Genomic DNA, 23,562 nt, shown 5'->3' with positions numbered 1-23,562 from the left:
CTTATATAATCCCTTCTTTTTTAGGAGGGGACATTCATACTTGACATGCCCCATTCTTTGACAATTGAAGCACACCGGGAAACTCTTCTTCTTGCTCAATTCATGCTTCACTTTCTTGGTAATCATGAATCTCTTGAACCTTTTGAAGAGCTTGGCCATCTCTTCTTCTTCATCATCGTTTTCATCCACCACTTTATTTGAATCTTGATAGCTCTTATTGGTGGACTTGAAGGCAATGCCTACCTCTTTCTTCTTTTCTTCTTTCTTCTTGTCATTATTTTCTTCATCATCTTCCTATTTCTTCACCATCAACTCATGAGTGAGAAGATAACCAATCAACTCATCGAGAGTGAAAGACTTTATATTCTTAGCCTCAATGATCGTCATCTTCTTCAATTGCCAAGACTTTGAAAGAGAGTAGATCATCTTCCTCATAAGCTTTTCATTAGAGATTACTTCTCCAAATCCCTTTAGACCGTTGACAATCACAAAAATCTATATGCCATAGTTTTGATGTCTTAATTGGGTTTGATTTTGAAATTTTTGTAGATATGGTTGATAAGACTTATCTTGGTTTCTCTCACTTTATCGATTCCTTCATGAGTGACTTGGAGCTTATCCCATATCTCATTGGCATTTGAACAAGAGGAGACTCTTCCATATTTATCTGGGCCTAATGCACAAAAGAGGATGTGCATAGCATTAGCATTGAGCTGGAACTTTTTATTCTCTCCATCACTCCAATTGTCTATCTCACTGGGTGGAGTGGAGTAACCCTTCATGATTGAGTTCCAAGCTTCTAGATCGTTGGATTGAATGAAGAGAATCATCGTATTCTTCCATCAGGCATAATTTGCTCCATTGAAGTAGGGTGACTTGTTGACCGGTTGTGAATATTCAATGTAATATGCACCAGAAGTTGAAGCCATCTCTTTGTCGGTTGCATCGGGAATCGATAGAGCTTCTTCTAGGAGCATCTCAAGGTGGTTAAATCTTGAAATGAGTCAAGCTCTGATACCAATTGTTATGATTGAAGAGGCTCAATTCAAACAACCAAAAAATGTACAAAGGGGGTGAGTTGATAAAATTTTGTTTAGGGAGTAAGGAGAGTAAAAGATAAGAAAATTGGCACAATGATTTATAGTGGTTCGACTTTTCAACTAAGTCTGCCTCCCCTACCTTAGCTCCTCACTAAAGATTTTTTAACAAATTCACTAATTTGTTCTTTCTTTTTAAAGGATAAAGAGATAACCTTTACACTCCATATCTTTTCACTTGGATAAGATAGAACCAATCTCCTTTTACAAAAGGTAAAAAGAATAAAACCTATCAAAGGTAGGGTGTTTACAAAATTTAGCTCACTAAAACATTAATATTTACAAGAGAGATAAAATAAGATTGGAAAACTCTTCTCTTGTGTTTAATTGCTTGGATAGGTGTTCTAACACTTCTTCAAGTATCTTGAACTTGTATTTTTATGTTGGAATGAAGTTGTGGTTGTTTCTAGCCATTGTGATGATTTCTAGACCTTTGGGGATGAAATCTCTGTAAAATAAAACTGCCCAGTACAGAGGGTATCGATACTCATAAAGAGAGTATCGGTACTACCTTTGTTATTTTTAAATCAACTAGCCATTGGGGCCTTATGGTATCGATACTATGCCTATGGTATCGATACTATTATAAAAAATAGTATCGGTACCCCCTTTGATATCGGTACCATTTTTGTATTCTACAATTTAAGAATTGCTAGTAGTATCTATACTACCTAGTGAGTATCGATACTTCCCTTACCTTTGGTATCGGTACCATATGAACAGTATCAGTATTGTTCATGAAGTATCGATATTGTAAGAACAGTATCATTACTTATTTTACGTGAAAATCATTTTGTGCTCAAATCAACTTTTAAGGACTTTGAATTATTTTTGAAAACTTTGAATAAATTCAATTCAAGTACAAAATCATTTTACCATAAATTGTTATATCAAAAATATCAAAATAATAGTTCAACAGAGATAAACGAGAACTTGTCCGTAGAAGAGATTCAATCGAAGTCGGCCATGATGGGTTCAATCCATTTTATAACGACATTGCAAACCCAATTAAACAACTTAAAGAATGAACCATAGAGGGGATTGATGTATATAGACATATGGATAAATGGAAAAAACTCTAAACCTCTAGTGGACACCAAGGCAACCGATACATTTATCTCCCCAGAGGAAGCTAAGAGATATAGGCTAGTTGTTACCAAAAAGGCTGGACAAATTAAAGCAGTTAACTCAGTTAATTCAACTATTTGCAAGAGTGCAAAGGGGGTGAGTATCAGGCTTGAATCGTGGGAAGGAAAAGTGAATTTCACATTTTACCACATAGATGATTTTTATGTGGTCTTGGGGCTCGATTTTATGATGGAGACCCAAGTGATTCATGTTCTCGCATCCAATTGCTTGTTATTCTTAAGGGAGCGTCCAGGTATAGTGGCCACCATAATTCTTTCTCGTCCAGAGAAGAATATATTATCTATAATTTAGTTTAAGAAATGAGTGAGGAAAGGAGAGCCTTCATTTTTGGTATTCCCAATTTTCAAAGAGGGAGTTGAATCTGAAGGTTTGCATGAGGGTGTTAGAAAGATATTAAAAGACTTTGAAGATGTAATTCCAGATGATTTACCTATGGAATTACCGCCTAAAAGTTATGTGGATCATGAAATCGAGTTACTACCCTACAAAGTGTCTCTATCGGATGGTCCCTTAGAATTAGATGAGTTAAGGATGCAGTTGGATGGGTTACTTCAAATTGGTTTCATTCGACCCTCAAAATCACCTTATGAGGCACCAGTTTTGTTTCAGAAAATGCATGATGAGAGCATGAGATTGTGGATTATAGGGCCTTGAACAAAGTTATTGTTTGAAATAAGTACCCAATTCCTTAATTACAGATTTGTTTAATCAATTAAGTAAGTCAAGTAATTCTCTAAGTTGGATCTCAAGTATGGACCACCAAGTGAGGGTGGTCGAAGAGGATGAACTAAAAACAATTTTTGTAACTCGGTATGTTGCTTTTGAATTTCTTGTTGTGCTATTTGGACTAACCAATGCTCCTACTACTTTCTGTAATCTGATGCACCAGGTGTTCCATGACTACTTAAATAAGTTTGTTGTCATCTATTTATATGATACAATGATTTTTAGTTATTCCATAGAATAGAATCAAGAGTATTTTCGGTTGGTTCTAGAGAGATTACAGGAGAATCAGTTGTACGCGAAAAATGAGAAATGTGCTTTTGCTCAGACTTGGGTTCAGTTCTTGGGGCACGTCATCGAATAAGGGTGTATTTAGATAGATCAAGAAAAGGTGATGGCAATACAAGAGTGGCCAACATCAAAAAATGTCAGTGAACTTGTATCTTTTCTTGATCTGGCCAATTATTACTGACGATTTGTCGAGGGATATTCCCGAAGGATGAAGTCGCTTACTTATTTGTTGAGAGAGGAAGGACTTGGGTCTGGTAGATAAAATGTCTGGAGGATTTTGATGACGTAAAGAAGGTGGTGCTTAGAGAATTGGTTCTTGCCTTACCAGATCTAGAGAGGCCTTTGGAAGTTGAGACATATACTTCAGACTATGCGATAGGAAATATTGTTGCAGGATGGTCACCCAGTGGCGTTTGAGAGCAGGGAGCTTAATGAGCCTAAAACAAAATATAATTCTCTTAAGAATGAGCTTTTAGTAGTAATCCATTGTTTGCGGGTTTGGAGGCAGTACTTGTTAGGTTATAGGTTCATGGTAAATATAGACAATATGGCGATTAGTCACTTTTTGACATAACCAAAGCTTACGGCGAAGCAAGCCAAATGGCAAAAGTTTTTAGAAGAGTTTGATTTTAGCTTTGAGCATAAGGTGGGGTCAAAGAACTAGATGGTTGATGCTTTAAGCCGAAGAGCGGATCTTGTAACATTGAGACGGATGGCTTTCCTATTTTCTAATAGGGTATGCAATGAAATTCCACAACTATCACAAAGTGTTCCAAAAAGGATTCTCAAGTGGTAGCTCTCATGAAATTGGTCGAGAAGGGTCATTCGAAGTGTTTCTAGATTGGGAATGGTTTGTTATGATAAAAGGGCCACATATTTATGTTCCTCGAGGATGTGAACTTCGATAAAAGTTACTAAGGGAGTTTCCTAACACCCTATGAGCTGGACATCTAGGTTGAAGGTGCACTTTACTTTGCTGAGATAAGGTTATTATTGGCCCCAGATGCGATAAGGTGTAATAGACTACACTAGAACTTGCATAGTATATCAAAAAGATGAGGTGGATTATCAAAAGACAACTAGCTTATTGGAACCGTTACCAATGCCTACCCAACCATGGGAGAGTGTCTCATTGGAATTTATTGCTAGTTTAGCTTGAGTGGGGGAACTTGGATCTATACTGGTAGTGGTGGACATGTTCTTGAACACTTTCATCCAAGCATCTAAGTATTGTTCTGCAAAAAATGACAATTCAATTGGTATTCAAACATGTACTGAAGTGTTGGGGCATTCCATAGAGCATAGTTAGTAATAGAGATGAGATATTCATCTGGAAGTGACTGCTCAAGATGCTCGGAACACACCTCATCGAGTTACCATCCTCAGAAAGATGGTCAAACAGAGTGTTTTAATGGCTTGTTGGAGGAATATTTGAGGAACTTCTTTTAAGCTATCAAAATAATTGGCCTCTACTGTTGGACATTGCCCAGTTGTGTTTCAATTTCCAAAAGAGTTGTTCCATTAATAAAAGCCCCTTTGAATTTATAATAGGTCAGTTGTCGAGACTTCCTCATACGGTGGATGAGACTAGTTTGGGAAGATACCCGTAGGCTTCTAATTTTGTTGGGGAGTGGAAGCAGAATAATGAAATTTCCAAGGCATATTTGGAGAAAGTGGTGAAACACATGAAGAAGTATGTTGATCGTAATATGCGGTATTTGCGGTTTCAAGTTGAAGATTTGGTTTTGGTCAAGCTGATGCCGGAGCAGCTTAAATTCTTACGAAAGACGGATCATTGATTAGTGCACAAGTACGAGGGACCTATCATAATTGTGTTTAAGGTTGCTTCTTATAAGATAGACCCTCCTGCTTGGATGAAAGTTCACCCCTTTTTTCATGTGAGCAATCTGAAGCCATTCTATGGTGACCCGAGAGATGTTAATCGGAGTCAGACAACCAGGGAGTCGATTTGTGCACAACCTCCATCACAACATTTTGTTAATGAGATTCTTGTTGATAGAGTGGTGATGATGGGTAGAAACCAAGACGGGAATACCTAATCAAGTAGGGAGGCATGGATCCAGAAGAGAAAAGTTGGGAGCGAGAGTATGACTTTAGGGCATTTAAGTAGAAGATCAAGGGGTTTCAAGTTGTGCATTAGACGAGGGCATCGACAAATTAAGCGGTAGGAGAATGTCATGGCCATCTCCTTTATAGAGCCACGACCAAATAGGAATGTTAAGGCCAACTATGTATAGAGCTCATTGGCGGGGTAGAATAAGTTATCATCTTTTCAGTCATTTCAATGTGTTTAGGTAGAGAGATTGGGTGAAGTTGATGTCCCCACTTTGAGCATTTCTAACGTCTACTCGTGGTGTTTCTGATATTTTTTTTTCGCATATATGTAAGGGGTTGATAGTTGACAGAGTTTGGGCTACTCCATATGTAAAGGTACGTGTCTGTGAAAATCATCGAGGGTCGCCCTTACGGCCTAATCGATGGTGTGGGTGAGTCTTTTGTAACCGATGTTATTGCATAAATAAAACATTTTTTCTCTTGGAAAAGTCTGAGGTCGGGTGTGGGCATCCACTATGCCCCACGGGCTCGACCCTTTGCTTGAGGGGCTTGGTTGTAGCAATGATCTAATGCAATGTGTGCTTGAGTTTGAGCGGATAATCAAGACAAATGATGACTTGACGGGAAAATCATTCCTTTCAAGTGTTGCACGAATTAGCAACCAAACATACTAGGTGAAGTTCGTGACACAATGCGGGTTGATACAAATTAGTTAAGACGAAACCTTGAAACGAATGACAACAAAAAAAAGTCAAAAAAAAAATTACTAATAAAAACAAATAATTTAAAAGTAAAAGTAAAAATGAGATTTTCTGTTACAATCAACGATAAAGTGACTTGTAAACGCATAAATCTCAAAATATTTTGTGAATGCAAAAAATAAAATCAAACGAATACGTCACATTAATATGATTAAATACCTTTTATGCACCCGTTTAACTTAAATGTCTCAATTTCTAAAATTTTCATTTTAATTCCTGTAATTTTAATTTTCTATTAATTTAATTCTTATAGCGTAAAAAGAAAATAAAATAATAACTTAAATAATCATTTGTTGCCACTGGCTCACAATATCTTCGTTGGGGACGATTTTAGATGTGTTTCTCTTTTTGAAATGTATAAGGGGTGACTTTACTAAAATTGCAAGTATCTAGAGATGATTTTAATAAGTATTGTAAAATTTATTTAAAATCTTTAAAAGAATTCTAGATCAACCTCTCCCTGATTCATTTAAAACAAATTCCCTTAATTTTATCTATTTTTATTAGGGTAGTTTTATCTTAACGTAGCATAATTTAAAGCTAAGGAACGATAAAAAAATAGATGTAATCGAAAAATGTTATAAAAATCATAACATTTACTGTTGAACGCAACTTAAAATATAAATATTTTAACATTTTTGATTCAATCGAAAATATTATGTAAAAGATAATATTTTCAATTGTAAACCAAAATTGTTTTAGAAAATGTTTTCAACCAAAAATTATTAAAAGAAAAAGCTAAAATTTTAGATTGTGTACAAACAAAAGTATTATAATTTTTATAATCGTTAAATTAAACTATATTTTCTTATATTCTCCCCCATTTTATTGTAAGTAAAATGAACTTGGTAAGTGAATTGAATGGACTAACCTAGAACCTATCCTATAGCCAAGGCATTTAGCTATTGTTTCAACATCAATGAAATGGGGTACGTTACTTGCTCGAGACTCAAAGGTCCACCTAATCAGTTTCTAAAACCAATAAAACAAATGAATCATTCCGAAAATTCATATATTTAACCCATGTGGTGTAAGATATGGTTTCATTTTCCAAGAAAGCTCATCCGAATCAACCTCTGATAATTCATTCCAGATAGAAGGCGATACCGGCCCCACAAAGGACTCCACGTGGGACACGAATTAAAGCTGTGTTATATTTTAAAAAAAATTATATAATTTAAATATTTTTTCTTAATTATTTAATTTTGCATTCTCAAAAATTTATAATTCAGTATTTTTAAAAAAATAATAATATTTTTTAAATTTTAAAATTTTGATAAACATTTTGCATTTGTCCTCATCAATATCTATATTTTAATGGGTATAATATCAAAGAAAGACTTCTAATATTTAATTAAATAGTCATTTGACTCTTAATTTTAGGGTATTTTGACCTTTGAAGATGTATGGATAAACAACATTAGTTAAACAATTATCACTCTTAAATAGGAACCTTTGCCCTAAAATATTAATAGTCAAAATACTCTAAAAAAATAATAAAGATCAAAACAACTATTTAATCATATATTAAATAACTAAAATAACTATGTCAAAATACTCCACGTTGAGTGTCTTTTTATATTAAAATAAAGTGTTGGATCAAAATACTCAAAAAAAAAAAAAAAACTAAACTAACTATTTTAATAAATACTAGAGGGTTAAATTTCACCATTTTAATATCAATTAATTCTTGTACTTGTCCATTAAAATAAGAAACAAGAAGGGAAAAAGACACAGCAACATGCGAGTGTGCTTGCGTTTTATTTATTTATTATTAGCATCTCTCTCTCTGTGGTTGAACGGTTCAGCAGTCCTTTTTTTCTCACTCTGCCATAAAAAAAATTCCCCATTTGGTTCCATTATCAGTGTCTTTAATCTTTTATATATCTCGCAGTCTCTTTGAAGACATAAATCAATGGAGACGAGAACAAGAAGGAAGCAGAGCTGTTACACCCAGACCCTGACGCCATTAATGGAAGGACCTGTGGACCCCGAAATGCAAGACGAAGGGAACAAGAAGGAGAGCTCTTGGGAGGCCATCCGAGAATGGTTTCGGACACAAAAGGGATTGTCTTTGTCGGCCACAAACAATAACTTCTCGATGTCTAATTACAGTAATGTTCCGGCGGCCAAGAGGCAAGATTTAAGGCTTTTGCTCGGCGTTTTGGGTTGCCCTCTCGCCCCTATTCCGCTGCCTAACCACCCGACACATCACAGTCGCCTCAAAGATATTCCCATTGTAAGTTTCCTTCTTGTTTTTTCCTTTTTCATTGCATCATCGCTTGTTATTAACCGAATATGAACAGGAAACCTCGTCGGCGCATTACATTATACAACAGTACTTGGCGGCGGCGGGGTGCTTGAAGCAGCGGTGCGGTGGGAAGAACATGTACGCGTCGGGGAGTGTGAAGATGGTGTGTTGCGAGACGGAGATATCGAGGGGGTCGGGGAAAGGGAAGAGCATGGTGAAGAGTTTGGGGACGAGGAGTGAATATATGAGTGGTTGCTTCGTGGTTTGGCAGATGAAGCCGGAGATGTGGTCTCTTGAGCTGGTTGTGGGAGGCAACAAGGTCATCGCCGGCAGCGACGGTAAAACCGTCTGGCGACACACGTCTTGGCTGGGCACCCATGCTGCCAAGGGTCCTCAACGTCCTTTGCGCCGCATTATCCAGGTACCTAAGCTACCCACTCCATTTCTCCTTTCTGTTCATTAATTCCTTATGGCTACACACCTGCATTAGACCAACTTCTGCAATTTTAGAAATAATAAACCCATAAAATTTTAAAAAACTAAAAATATATTATTAAGAAAAAATATATTTTATTTAAAATCATTAGCATAGGCTCATTTTAAAATTTAAAATTTCTTTAAATAATTATCTATTTAATTAATTATATTTGTCTTAAAATTTTACTTGTGTCCACCTGTATAAAATATTAATGTTATTAATATACTCTTTCTTGAAAATAAATTTAAATTTATTAATATCTAAAATATATAATAATTTAAAATTTTAAGAATAATTTGATTGAATGGTATTAGTACTAAGGTATCATGGTAGCATTAATATTAACCAATTAAACATGCAATATTATTAGAGTTATGAATCTTATGGTTTAATTATATATTAGGTCCTTAACAATGAATTGAAAAGCAAGGAAAGAGAATATGCGAGAATCCCAAGGGAAATGTAATATGAGTGACATGGATGGAGGGAGAAACTGTGTAATGCTTTAGCAGACAGAATTTCTTTTTGTTTTGTTTTATGCAGAGGAAAGAGATGAATGTAAGTTAGTTGACATCATCTGATCATTCATCACACCATTCACTATTTCCATCTTCCTTTTGCTTTTTTTGCTTTTGCCCTTTGTTATACACTTACATTATTTTCCTCTGCCTTTTGCTTTTGTTTACTCATTTGTTTGTTTTTCACTTATTCTCATATCATCTACTTTTACTTTGGTTAGATTTTTCCATATGGGCTCCTGGGGCATTAACAAATTGCATTGTATTTATTTTTATGAACATTTTTAGTTAATTGGGTTGAGTGGGATGCAGGGGCTAGATCCAAAGACAACAGCTAGCTTATTCGAGAAAGCGCAATGCTTGGGGGAGAAACGAATAGGCGACGAGGATTGTTTCGTACTCAAAGTATGTGCCGATCGTGCGGCAGTGATGGAACGGAATGAAGGGCCGGCGGAGGTGATGAGGCACGTTTTGTACGGCTACTTTTCCCAAAAGAGCGGCCTGCTCATATACTTGGAAGACTCCCATTTGACCAGAGTCCAAACTCAAGGTGACAATGCCTGTGGCTGTGCCTACTGGGAAACCACCATCGGAAGCAGCATCGGGGACTACAGGGAGGTGGATGGAGTGTTGATAGCACACCAAGGAAGGTCAATCGTGACAGTCTTCCGATTTGGGGAGCTGTCGATGCAGCACAGCCGGAGCAGGATGGAAGAATTTTGGGGCATCGATGATGTGGTTTTCAATGTCCAGGGACTCTCCATTGATTCCTTCATTCCTCCAGCAGATATCTTTGATCCTTAATATATACTTGACCTTCACTAATCTTTTCCACTTCACCATAGCAAACTAACATCATCATCATCACATGAACATATAAAATATTGGTGGGTAGGGTTGATTGGATCATGCATCTTTGGTTTTAATCTCATAAATATGTTATAAATTCAGTACTTCTGGAGTGGGCGGTTTTGTTTCATTTTCAATTATCTTCTCTCTTCTGGATGTATAATGTTTTAAATCCATATTCTGTTTTCATAAAAATGATCTTACAAGTCCATTTTTTTATATTGATCTAATTTGTTAAATAATATACTTTAACTTCACGAACTTAAATTAAAGTAATTACAATTTAAATGGTTAAGTATAGTTAAATTATATCTAATATTATAACAGAAAAAGAATTCTATAGGACAATTTTAGGGATATGATTATTGAAATGTAAGATTAATTGATATTAATTTTTAGGTTAGAATATTCCTCAAATCCCAGACAATTTTATCTTTAATAAAATTCAATATTGACCCTCATTTTTGTTTAAATTCTTCTCAGATCCCTGTTAAATTTGAAATTAAAGGAGTTAGACCTTAACCTTAATTTTTAAATTATATTTTGAGCCCCTTTATTTAGTTAATATTTACCCCAAAGTTTAGTCTTGATCCTACTTGAACCGAAGGTTCCATGAAAAAAAAAAATATGCATCACTCAATGCATATGCCGCCACCACACAATCTGAAATCACGCATAAAATAGTCAACAACAAAATATAATTTAATAGCAAGAAATTTACCATAAAAGCTTCAGATTGCTTTCTCAACATCGGCATCAAGGGCTACCTAAATTCTGTGAACAGACCATTTAGCAACACAAACCACTTGATGTTGTACAGTTTCGAGTTCCAGGCTTATATCATAAACAGGCAACCTAGTAAACCTTGCATTTCAGTTTCTGTTCATATCTCCCAAGCACACGTATTTGAGCTGCATAAACATAAAAGATTGCTTTTTTACCAAGGCAAAAAAGAAGATCAAGGAGAAAAATGCAGAGTTAATATCCGATTACTCACTTCAAGATATTCATCTATCCCATACTTGGAACCTTCTCGCCCGAGACCAGACTGTTTGAAACCTCCAAATGGTGCCACCTGAATTGAAACAAACAAACAATAACTTTAATCTACAGCTGCTGCTTCCTTTTCTGTTAATCTCTGCAAATATGACCCACCTCAGTCGAAATGATTCCTTCATTAACACCAACAACCCCATATTCGAGAGCCTCTGGGACACGCCATGTCCGTTGAACATTGTTTGTAAATATGTAAGCAGCTAGCCCTTAATATGTGCAACAAAGACTGAGGTATGATAAATCGAACTGTATAATATTATCCTAGTAGAGGTAGTGCATGACAAATTTTTTAATAAAGTAATTTTACCAATAGTGATGGATAAGGTTTGGTAGACAGATTGTTCTAAACCTAAAGACACTAATAGAATAATAAAAAAAACATAATGACGATGAACTTAATAAGACTATGGATTAGCTTATCCTGAAGACAACAATAAACCCTGAAAAATGAACCTGCATTGGTGTCGTTTGCAATGCGGATAGCTTCTTCCTCAGTTTTGAACCGCAAAAGAGGGGCCACGGGTCCAAATATTTCCTCTCTGACATGAAACAAATTGACATGCATCTCATAAATCTAAAACAAAAATACAAAGACAGAGTCATGCAGCAAAGTTGACGTGGCAACATGACCACATATATAGGACAAGATATTATATTTAATGGTAAAAACAAGAAGTTTGACTCAAACATATATATCACCAAGGCACCCAAACATGTACACAAAGTAACTTAGACACCAAATTGACTCGAATCACTTTGTGCATGTTTGTTCATAAGTCCATGAATATAGATAGCTTTTATTTGCATGAATGCTGTCGATATCATCGCTGCTGCGAAGAAGTTGATAGTCTAGTTTGTCTGTGTTTCAAGTCCTTAATAGTATATTACTATGAACTGTCTTCTTAAATGAGCTATATAGGGTTTTATCCATGTAAAGTAAGAAACTAAAATTAAGGACTTGTAAACTAAGAAACAAAATTTAAAAACTTCCAATTGCAATAATATGCTAAAAAAATTCTAATCAGGGATATTTGCCCATGAAGGCATCCATAACACTTCTTCCTCAAGGGTTCAAAAAGGTTATAGTTAACAATCATTTCCACTAGCGTGGAATTGTTGGACCCATTATATTCATCCCAAACTACGTCCATCAAAAAATCAAATAGAACAAAATTATTATTTTTCCCTTAAAATGTTATTTAGGTTAATTAAAATAGCATCATGAAGAGTCATACCATACTATAATACTCTCCAAAAGCATGAAGAAATTACAATCATTTCATATGCAGTAACCAACGTGAAATGTCAGCATATCTTGGAGGATGTACCTTGCTAATAGCATGTCACTCTTAACATCAGTCACAACTGTGGGCTCATAGAAAGTCATTCCAAGGCTATGTCTTTTACCTCCAAGAATGACTTTTGCTCCCTTCAAAAAATCAATGGTCAATAAGTTCACGGGATAAATAAGTGGTTACAGGAAAGAAAATGTATGTGGCCAGTAACAAAACTTAGAAACGCTTTCCAGAAGAGACAGGGAAGTATGAGAGGGAGAAGTTAAGAGATTATGAAATCATATAATATACGTGTGTATGTGTACGCATACATACTATACAGCAGGTGCCATAAATAAGCAGGTTTGGGTAGCTAAAAGTTGGCAAATATAGATATAGCCATTCCTTAACACGAGAAGGTGGTTTTGGCATGAGCTCGAGGAATTGCAACTCTAAATCGTGCTCAAATCAAGTGGTGAAAATAAGCATGCAAAACCATAGAGAACCATGAATTACAATGGGAGTACAGAAAATTGAATGTTGTATACTACAAAAAGTGTTATGCCATGAAGCACGTATACTTTTGTTAAGGGAGTGCTCAGGCATGTGTCTGACACACAATGGCTCTAACATAATACAATACGTGTTAAACACAAGAGGACAGGCCGAAAAGTAAAAATGAAATAAAAAATGGTCAAAACCTAGCCAAAACATGATCCCAAATAGGGAATCAAAGCAAGTTGATTGTAACAGGTTTTTTAAGGTTGAAATTTTTAAATCCAACAATAAGCTTAAAAAATTGAAAATCTATTTAAAGGTTAATATTTAACTGAAAAGTATCAACTATACATTTTTATTGCATTATTGTATATAAAAGAATATTTTCTTTATTTCCATGTCTTGCTATACCTGACCTTGTGTCCTAATTTTTTATGAATTCCCATGTTCCCATGTTTGTGCCTTGCCGTACATGTATTGTGTGCCTGTGTCTGTGCTTCCTAGGTCTTATGATAATCAGTTAAGAAGTTTAGCAAGCACCATATTGCAGATAGCAATAAAAAATTATATATATATTTTATTTTGAAGGTGTTGAGAATTTTCACAAATGTACTACAAAGAATGCAATCTATGAACTAAAACATCAATCCATGCATCAACTGGCGCAACATCCCCATGTTTTCTAATAAACACATTCTTAGTCAAAATGCAAACCACAGAATACAATATTTAATGCTACAATTCCTTGAGAAAACGTCAAAACACACAACATATTCAATGACTTATTTCCGACAATTGGCAGTTAATTGTTGACAAGCTAAAAGACAAACCTTTGACAGAGCATCTTGAAGGAATGATTCAACCTATGGAAAAGAAAAATTCAAAGATAAAAGACAGCAGCAAAATTCACCAAAAGCAAAAGAACCGAAGTTATGGTAGTATATAAAAACTGGAAAATTAAAAGCAAGCAAACCTTTTGCACTGCAGCTTCATTAATAAGTGGACCCTGATAGGTAAGTATATTAAATCAAAATTAATATCCTTAAGACAAATTCACTTGTTAAATATAATTAAAAAGAAACGAGCTCCAATCAACTTAGCAGTGGCACAAATATAGGTGCAGATCTTTTTGACTTTCTATTTCCATACAGTACTTTAAGAAAAAGAAAAATATAACTTCTATCAATAACTATCCTTGTAAACTGAATACTGAGAAACATAAATGTATAGACTAGCCACACATAAATGTCAAGACCAATTTCGCAAGAATAGTAAGAATATGAAAGGGCCTAGGCTAGCTACCTGAGCTACACCTTCGGTGAAGCCATCTCCAACTTGCAGGTTCTGGACAGCTTTTGAAAAAGCCTCAGCAAACTTCTCATAAATACCTGGAAAAAAAAAGTTGACCACTGAGAAATTTATTTATACAATAATGATATTGGGACAGAAAACAAAATGTATTTTCTAGATCCAAATGCAGTCGAAGTTTCTCACTGTAAAGAAACATATTAAAATAAAAGTAATTACCAATAGAAAATGTTGAATACAGTTTCATTCATACCTTCTTGCACAAGTACTCTGTTTGCACAAACACAAGTCTGTCCACTATTACGGAATTTTGATGCAAGCTGCAAATTGCATAGCATTGTTAATGATACAACAAAGACAACACTACATGCTTGTGTTAAGGATCAAACAAAACATATCATTGGACAGGAGAGCAAAATGCATATTACTGCCAATTTTCATCAATCCAGAAAATCGTGCAAAACTTGATAAGCTTTTAAACCAGCCAGAGTGTCACTGTTTCATTCATTTGCAGTCTTCAAAGGTTATGACTTGGGTAGTTATAGCTTCTGGTCACTTCAGTTCTGAATTACAGATAGATTCTGCTTCAGATTATTAGGTCTCAGGTGCATTGGTTCATGTCAATCATGTTTTGGATGGTTTTCACTTTCAGGGCCTATTGAGCTTGGTTCACTTCAGGTTCCATATAATTTATTTATTTTGGGTCATCGACCTTTTGAGTCAATCCAGATCGAATCAGGTTGAATTCCAAGAAGGTTTTGGGTTTTAGATCAGATTTTGCTAATACTTTTATTTTTTATAATCATTTCGATCCTGTAACAATTATCAAAATCCAGAATGGTAGTTGTAGCCCCACTACAAGTTACAAGTGGAACTCAGGAAATATCTGGGATGAGAATGGAAATGATGTCAATGCATATCAAAGCTACTCCAAAGTGTAAACTTACCACTCGTCCACTCCTTGAACTGCCACATCCAGGTCGGCATCATCAAAGACGATGCATGGGGCATTACCACCAAGTTCAAGTGATATCTAGAACAATCCATAATACAAGCAGTCAACTGCATGATCCTATTGGTTTAGCACTTATATACATGTATCAATTTCCCAGAACATCCATACCTTTTTAACAGTCCCGGCAGCACCTGCCATCAACTTTTTCCCAACTGCTTTTGAGCCAGTAAATGTGATCTTTCTTACCTGAATAAATAAATAAAAAAGGAACGAATGACATTCTGTCAATTATCAGCCCTTTATTTCTAGAGGCAAATCAATTGTGACGTCATGTGACAAAACAACTTAGTTTCATGTTAAGGATAGAAGACCTCCGGACTTGCAAGTAAAGCATCACCAATATCAGAAGCATTCCCCATAACCACATTCAGAACACCCTGCAAGATCGAAAAGTAGAAAACTATAAAAACAAATGAAGCAATCCGAACGGACAAAAATAAAACGCAGCAGGGGCACCGATTTTGTTATGGAAACAATAGTAAGAGCACCAAGTGCATGTAGTAAAATAAAATAAAACCATGCTGTTTCGATGTCAACAATTTGGAAGAGTACTTGATGGTTTACTTACAGATGCATTGAAAATGTTCACATGCAAATTAAAACAGGCTACGAGTACTGGCTGGTTTGCTCATTAACCATTTTGTTAGTATTCAGAGAGGATTTTATTCATTACAGCACATGGTTGTATGGAAACTGCTAGCAGGGATGCAAGCATGTACCTTGGCCCCCTCTAAACTTTGGACGTGAGATTATGGAAAATTCATGAATTTCAAATCCAAATCCCTTCTATTAAATAGTGATCGTAAAAATCCATGAATTGGAAATAAATCTGATGCTCTTATTTAGTGGTATATTATCATATACTTCATTATAAATTTCAAATCCAAATCCCTCCTATTAAACCTAAGATACCAGAAACAACCTTAGGTCGTTTAGAGACTAGAGTTGGGAAACTTAAATTTGGATTTCGATTTTTTTATGTTTGAAATTTATAATTTCAAATACAAAGAATTTTAAAAATTCTTTATTGGAAGAATAAAAAGTTTCAAATTCAAGCTTATGATTTGGGTTTAAATAAAACTTTTGCCTTTATTTGGAATTCGTAATATTTATAATTTTAAGCCCAACATTTAATAATTAAAACACGAAAAAACAAAAAAATAATATAAACACAACAGTAATAGAAAAATGTATTGAAATTTACATAAAACAAAAACTTTATCTAATATCATCTTGAAAAGAATTATGACACAAAATACAACGAGGCACAAGAAGGATATGAGAGTAATTGAATATTGTCAGTTAGACACATTTTTTTGGCATGGCCCAATTATACGACATACAACATTGGAAAATAATCAAAACATGAACAACAAAAAATGAAAATGGCATAAATGCATATACAAGCCAAAAGCTTCATAAACAAATTACTAATGTATCACAATTCATATTAAGTATATAACATCTTGAATTTGATTATAATACTAATAAAGCACAAATACAAAATATTGAACTGAAAGATAATTCAGATATATTGTTGTAAGATATATATATATTAAGGATAAATTTGAATTTTACATAACGGAACAAGTTTGATTATCATCACGTAGAATTAATGAAAGAAAAGGAAGATGCAGCCAAGAAATAGGTTTTGTAAACTATCACTTTAAGAAACAATTTCAAATTCTAGATTTGGCTATCTAAAATTGATGTTAGATTTTCCAAATACAAATCCAAATTCATTTTTTCATTTGATATCCAGAGTTCCAGACAAATAATTCGGACTCAACTGAATCCAGAAATTTTCACTCAAATCCAACTTTCCAAACAGGCCACTAGTTTATTTCATTCCTTAGTTCATCAAGTAAAACCTCCTTGAAACTAACATATCTTAAGTATTTATAGCTAAACTTAAAGCCTAATAAAATATCAAATATAATCCCAAAGCCCTAATGTGTGGAAAACAAGTAAATAATAATTAGTATAAAATAACCTACATAATCTAAATAGCATAAATAAACATAAAAAGTTACAATCAAACCCAATAAAATATACAGTAAGGTCACATATAACTCATTCTCTCAAGTCTCAACTATTATATCTTCATTGTCCATCTCTAACCAATGATAACCTAAAAGCACATTTATCCTGCACTCTAGGTTGTCCATGCATACAAGACTGCCAAATCAATCTACATTTTAAATTAAGAACAAGACATGATAATTCAAAAAGTAAATGTTATTATCAGATGACAAAACTGGACATGCATGACACACTCAGACATACAAATGTATGTGCATATGTTTTCATGTATGTATTTAAGTGTGAAACCATCTATTTATATTATAGAAATCAATTAACGGTCCAATTGGTTTCTAGATCAAGCTTTGAATTACCATTTCCAGAACAAGCTTTCAATTAACATTACATGCTAAGACACTGCAACATGAACTTGTTGCACAATAAAACCTTGTAAAAAGTACTAATGAATAAAGAATTACTAGTGGAATTCTTGCTTGAAGAGCAACTTCAGCTACTGCTAAAGCTGTGAGGGGAGTAAGTTCAGAAGGTTTTACAACCACTGTACAGCCACAAGCGAGGGCAGGGCCAACCTGATATAGTCATGAAAAGGAACATTTTAGTTCTTCGGCAGAATGGTAACATAATATGACAAAAAATTCAACATATAGAACCCACCTTTCTAGTGATAATTGCCAAGGGAAAGTTCCAGGGTGTAATTGCACCAACAACACCTACAGGCTGCCAAAAAGATATTAAGGCAATACTGAAGGAATTTTTTTGAAATAAATAAATCTAACACTAACTGTTTGCAGTAAGAAGCGTAGTAAAGCTATGTCAAAACCCAAGTCACCAACATATCCTAATATATAACTGGTTTCTATTGCATTTGCTCTATAAGCCAAAAAATTAACAACAATAGTTAAAAGGAAAGAAATTAAAGCAGCAGAAAAGCCGTTCTCCTGTGTGAATGCCCTCTATTCACCTATGAAATTTATAACTGAGAATTGCTTCTCAAAACTCCTCAAAACTTCTGGATATTGGAGGATTGTATAAATAGGATGATTACACCACATCTATGATCAGAAAGCTGGTGAATGACAGGTACGGTTTATTGATAATGCCTTCCTCTTTAGAATATTAGTTAGACTTCCCTCGAGGTTGGGGCAGAATCAAGATAGCACCTGCTCGTTAGAGCATGCAACTTCAGTTCTCTTGAATGCACATGAGCTAATCATAACCTATCCATCTGATTACTTAGAGAGATTTTCCACCAGGATCAACAGTCATAGGCAACAGATTCATGGATTTTAAGGAGGTGCTTGACATGGGGTGACCTCTTAAAAACCAAGGATGATGTAACCATTCGTTCAGCAATAAAACGAGGCACTCTTTTCCTCCCTCCAATAGTGGATCCTTTCTGTTGGGAAAGGGCTATCTATGAGGGAGGTTTTTAATGAGACCTTCTATTCCTATCAAAAAAAAAAAGGATGATGTAACCAGAATAATTGGTAGTAACAAGAAAATCCTACAAGACCTTGTGGTGTGATCTATATCCCCAAAGAGTATGAAGGTTTTATCATCAAGGAGATTGATCTTCCAAATCTTAATACACATTTCCCCGAGAAGTATTGCCTAATATATATTTCTCTCAAAATTTTTATTTTCTATAAGCAAATTTCTATCTTTATATTTTTTTGAGCATGAGATTTGAACTTCTCAATAACCTTGTATTATGCTCATCAAAACTGGCTTAATTCTCTAGAAAAATGAATTCTTATCATATAAAATTGTTCATTCAATAAAAAGAATCATGTTATTATAATAAGATTATTTTATGTGCTTTATATTCAGTGATCTTTTCATTCTCTGCAATACCAAACACAATGATTTAATATCAGCAGGCCCATCCATTAGCAAGTGTAACTTCTAACACGTCACGGGGCCTCAAAATTTGGAGGGCCCACACTTTGAAAAAAAACAGCTAACCCAAAAAAAAAAATATTTTTCCTCCTGTACACGTGCGTGAAGAAAATTTAGTGAAAAAAAACTTAATTTCATATGTTTGGATTTTTTTTATTTTGTAAGAAACAATCATAATATGATAAATTTTTATATTTTACAATTTCGTCTATTATAAAATATTTTAGGGGGCTCATTTTAAAAAGTAGCATAGGGCTCCACATCTTTTGGGACGGGCATGAAGATCAATAGTGTTTTAGAACATTGCACCAAACTTGGTAATCTAGGATCACAAGTGATAAAATCACTTTGGTGATCTTTTAAATGAATCGAGCTTCAACGAACAAGGTAATGTTCGTGTTCGCTTATTTATTGTTTACGAACACGCTCGTATATATGTCCATGAACGTGTTCATGTACATGTTCGTTTAGCGTTCATTTAGTGTTCGTTTAGCGTTGTTTTAGTGTTTGTTTATCGTTCGTTTATATATTCGATTTTTAATTTCATTTGCAAGCTAAAGAAAAATAATAAAATTAAGCCACTGGTGCTTAAACTCCTTAAAATTCATAGTTTAAAATGCAACTTTTATCATGTGTTCTATTTAATCCTTATCTTCACCAATATTTAAAATGTAAAAAATAAAAGGAAAAGGATAATCGGGTAAACGAGATTGTTCATGAACATAAATGAACAAGTTAATAAATGAGCTCATAAACAAGCTTATAAAGGAGATCATAAACGAGCTTGCTCGTGAACATAAACGAATCGAATACACCTCTGTTTGTATTCGTTCATTTATTAAATGAACATAATTTTTTTTGTTCATGCTCGTTTATTTAGCTTAACAAACGAACATAAACAAAGGTTATACAAATGCTTCACGAACAGTTCACCGAACGCTCTGTTCATTTACACCCCTACTTATCACCATAGTACTATTAAAAGTGATACCAAGCCCTTTTAAAATTTATCTCAAAGGATCATCCAAGACATTCACATATGACATCAGATGCTATGCAATTCCAGAAGTACATCTACTTTCATGGTTATAAAGGTAACTACGATAGTTGAAGTAATTTAACTTCTCCCAAGTCCCATGACTTTAGTTCATGTTTATCCTTCTTATCCTTTTTCCCTATATGTTGGTTTCTTCTTTCAAATACAGAATGGACATAATTTATATTTCCTTGTACGGATACAAGATTGCAAGACGTAAACTGAATTCTTAACAGTGATATCAACAAATTTATCCCCTTAAATTATTGTCAACATATCAGATTTCCATTAGAAGACACTATCAAAACATAACTGAGAGATTATTTAAAATTTGCACAAGAAATCAAAATATTAAACATGGAAGAATTCATCCTCACCTGCTTTAAAACAAACAAACGACGATCAGCTAGAGTAGCCGGAATTATATCTCCATAGACCCGTTTGGCCTCCTCTGCGAAGAGTTCAATAAAACTGGCTCCATAATTAACCTATAATTTGAATCTGTGCATCAGAGTTGACAAATGATGAACAACTAAGAGTAAAAATCAGTTGCTTAAATTCAATAACACTGAACTTTCAAATGAATACCTCACCCATGGCTTCTTTTAAAGGTTTTCCTTGCTCTAATGTTATTAGTTGACCAAGTTCTTCCTTGTGGGACATTATAAGATCATACCTTTAAAAGAGCATTTGAAAGAAAAAATGATTTATTTGATATCGAAAAACCTGAAAGAATGATTAGTTCAGTCTAACCAAACAACTAAATTCTGGGTGTCAGCCATTAAAACAAGATAAGCATTTAAATTTCCAAGCTACAAATATCCCGTCCGTCTGGACCATTTTTAATCAAAAAGCAGGAGATTGAACTCCCAAGTTTTGCTAGAAAAATGTATCTTCCAATATTTGAAAATAAATGTCAGAATCTAAGCATACATCAGCTATAATCATTTACCAAAATATTTCAAGTTAAATCATGCACAAAAAAAGAGCATGGTTCTCTTTTCAAATGGTTAACCATTCCAAAGTTCAATATAAATGTATTGTAAAAAGATACTATAAGAAAAAGGTAATACCATTTTCTAAGATATTTGCTCCTTTCGGTAGCGGTGAGTTTACTCCAAGCTATGACCAACGAAAAAAAGGGAATGATGATAATCAGTTAAACTAGATTTCAGACCCAAGAAAACTTTGAACCTCAGTATGCCAAAACTACCAACCGATACAATTTCAATTCAATAGTATACATAATAACACCTATGAATGCAAAAGTTTTAATTTGACCAGCTCATATGACACATTCCGTTATTTGAACTAAATGCACATGTATTGATCATTGAAACATGATTGCTCCATACTAAGCTAATATCAAACATTTTATTGTTCATAGCAGTAAATATTTTTGCAGTGTTTATGTCCTTTTGTATCCAAGCTCACCTTTTTTGCTTCCAAAAGCAAAAGTAAAAGTACAGACTAAGGTAAAAGCCAGATAAGGCCACAATTCCATAAGTAGATGATTCATTAACCAATTCTAAAGAAAGAATAAGTAACTAGTGCACAAGCCAAGTGGTTTATGTTAGAATTTTGTGACCCGAATTCCATTTGATTTGGTCTGAAAAGTTCGCGGTGCAACTCGTTTGGCGAATAAATAAAATAAAAAGAAAAACTGGGATATGTGGGGGCAAAGGTCCAGGGGTCGATCCACACATGTTGAATCTGTGCAGGACTATAATTCTATTATTTGACGTTGATTAAGAGTAGTAAACACAGTTCAAGTAGATTTCTTGCTAACCAAGTTTCTTTTGTAATCAAACAATTAAACTTACAAATAGGCACTAAGGATTAGAGTTAAAAATTAGTCTATCCCCGCAAAGTCACAAATCCTCTTGTTTCTCCTCTTCTGCGGGTGGATTTTTACTTTTAGGGTTTTCCACAAAATCTTGGTCTCTCTTATTTTACCATCGCTTCTACACGTGGTTATCTCCCTGTAGTATAACACTATACAATCATAAGCAGCGACACTCAAACAGGCAGCAGAAATATCATCCTAAACAACTTAGAAATGGTCAATTTAGAAGCGAAAAGACGGATATGAGAAGTAAATCATAAAAAAGTTCTAAATACCATGTGACAGAGAAGTTCAATGAAAAACCCAAACCAAATAACATCAAATAAACGAGAGAAGTGGAAGTATAAGTGTTTGGTACAATTAAAAGCTTGGTATGCAGAATAAAATAGCATCATTAGTTTCCTGCCTTCCCATAAAGGGAACATCAGCTATGATTTCTCCCGTTGAAGGATTGTTAACCTGCCATCACACACCAAACAAAAAAGAAATTTCAAGTAAAATCTGGAAACAAACACCCAAAAGAAATCGGGGAAAAAGTGAAATTGAAACCTGAAGAGTCTTTCCATCATGGGCAGAAACCCATTGGCCTCCAATGAGACCCTTGCTTCGGAATATGGTGGAATTCTTAAGCCCGGCTGCACCACTCGTCTGATGAAAACAATAAGATATAACTAGTAAGGAAGAACGGAACAGCTGCAGTTTCTTGGATTTGGATTTAGAAGAAGTAAAGGAGTTGAGAAAAAAAAGAGGAGACCTGGCGGACGGCGGAGGGATGATGCATGCGAGGTAAATGGGAGGCGGCGACATTGCAAAGAACGAAGCCAGCTACTCCCATTTTCTGCTTCGGTTTCTACTGTGTAAGTTTTTTTTCTTTTTTCCTTCTAATCAGCGACAATAACAAACAAACAAAGCTGTTCAAATTACAAGATAAAAAGATGACGCATAGGAGCGGCCTCTTGAAACTTGTAAGATTATTTGATTTGTATTTCTAGAGAAAAAGATAGGGTTTTGTAATTAAATTAGACCTACTTATAATTTGGATTAATTAGGATTAATGTAATTTTAACTTGAATCCATAGATTTCATTCAAGACTTCATTAAACATGAAAAAGGAAAAAAGAAATTTCTTGAAAACTTAAAAATAGAATTGAATTCATAGAATGTAGATTAATAGTAGACTTTGGACAACGAAAACATTTATCTAAAGATCTTGTTTGATAAAAAACTGAGTTTCAACGAATCCAATCTAATGAAGATCTAGAGGTTCCTGAAGATCATTTCTGGAAATATAATAAGGTTAGTCATCTATAATTGCTTGTGCTTTAACATTTATGATGTGTACTCTTGACGTTCTATAAATAGAAAATAGCTTAACATGGAAATCTTTTAAAAAC

The 23,562-nt window shown here is 34.4% G+C and overlaps 1 protein-coding gene and 1 pseudogene across 1 annotated transcript; one reads left to right on the top strand and one right to left on the bottom strand.

Annotated features, from left to right (window-relative positions):
• Nucleotides 1-7,908: 7,908 nt before the first annotated feature.
• Nucleotides 7,909-10,293, top strand: LOC120143941. Its single transcript, XM_039158130.1, has 3 exons — nucleotides 7,909-8,336; nucleotides 8,404-8,769; nucleotides 9,657-10,293. The coding sequence occupies exons 1-3, from the start codon at nucleotides 8,013-8,015 to the stop codon at nucleotides 10,146-10,148; spliced, it is 1,182 nt and encodes a 393-aa protein (XP_039014061.1). The 5' UTR covers nucleotides 7,909-8,012; the 3' UTR covers nucleotides 10,149-10,293.
• Nucleotides 10,294-10,874: 581 nt separating this feature from the next.
• On the bottom strand, nucleotides 10,875-23,046 carry LOC120143940 (annotated as a pseudogene).
• Nucleotides 23,047-23,562: the final 516 nt, after the last annotated feature.

The sequence above is a fragment of the Hibiscus syriacus genome, unplaced genomic scaffold, assembly GCF_006381635.1.
Source record: "Hibiscus syriacus cultivar Baekdansim isolate YM2019G1 unplaced genomic scaffold, ASM638163v2 tig00110865_pilon, whole genome shotgun sequence".
Lineage (NCBI taxonomy): Eukaryota > Viridiplantae > Streptophyta > Magnoliopsida > Malvales > Malvaceae > Hibiscus > Hibiscus syriacus.
Note: the sequence above shows the minus strand (reverse complement) of the source record. Positions and strands in the feature narration are given on the sequence as shown.

Coding starts and splice junctions, on each gene's coding strand:
- LOC120143941 (XM_039158130.1), top strand. CDS start 8,013: ATGGAGACGAGAACAAGAAGGAAGCAGAGCTGTTACACCCAGACCCTG. Junction 8,337..8,403: donor GCCTCAAAGATATTCCCATT/GTAAGTTTCCTT, acceptor GAATATGAACAG/GAAACCTCGTCGGCGCATTA. Junction 8,770..9,656: donor CTTTGCGCCGCATTATCCAG/GTACCTAAGCTA, acceptor AGTGGGATGCAG/GGGCTAGATCCAAAGACAAC.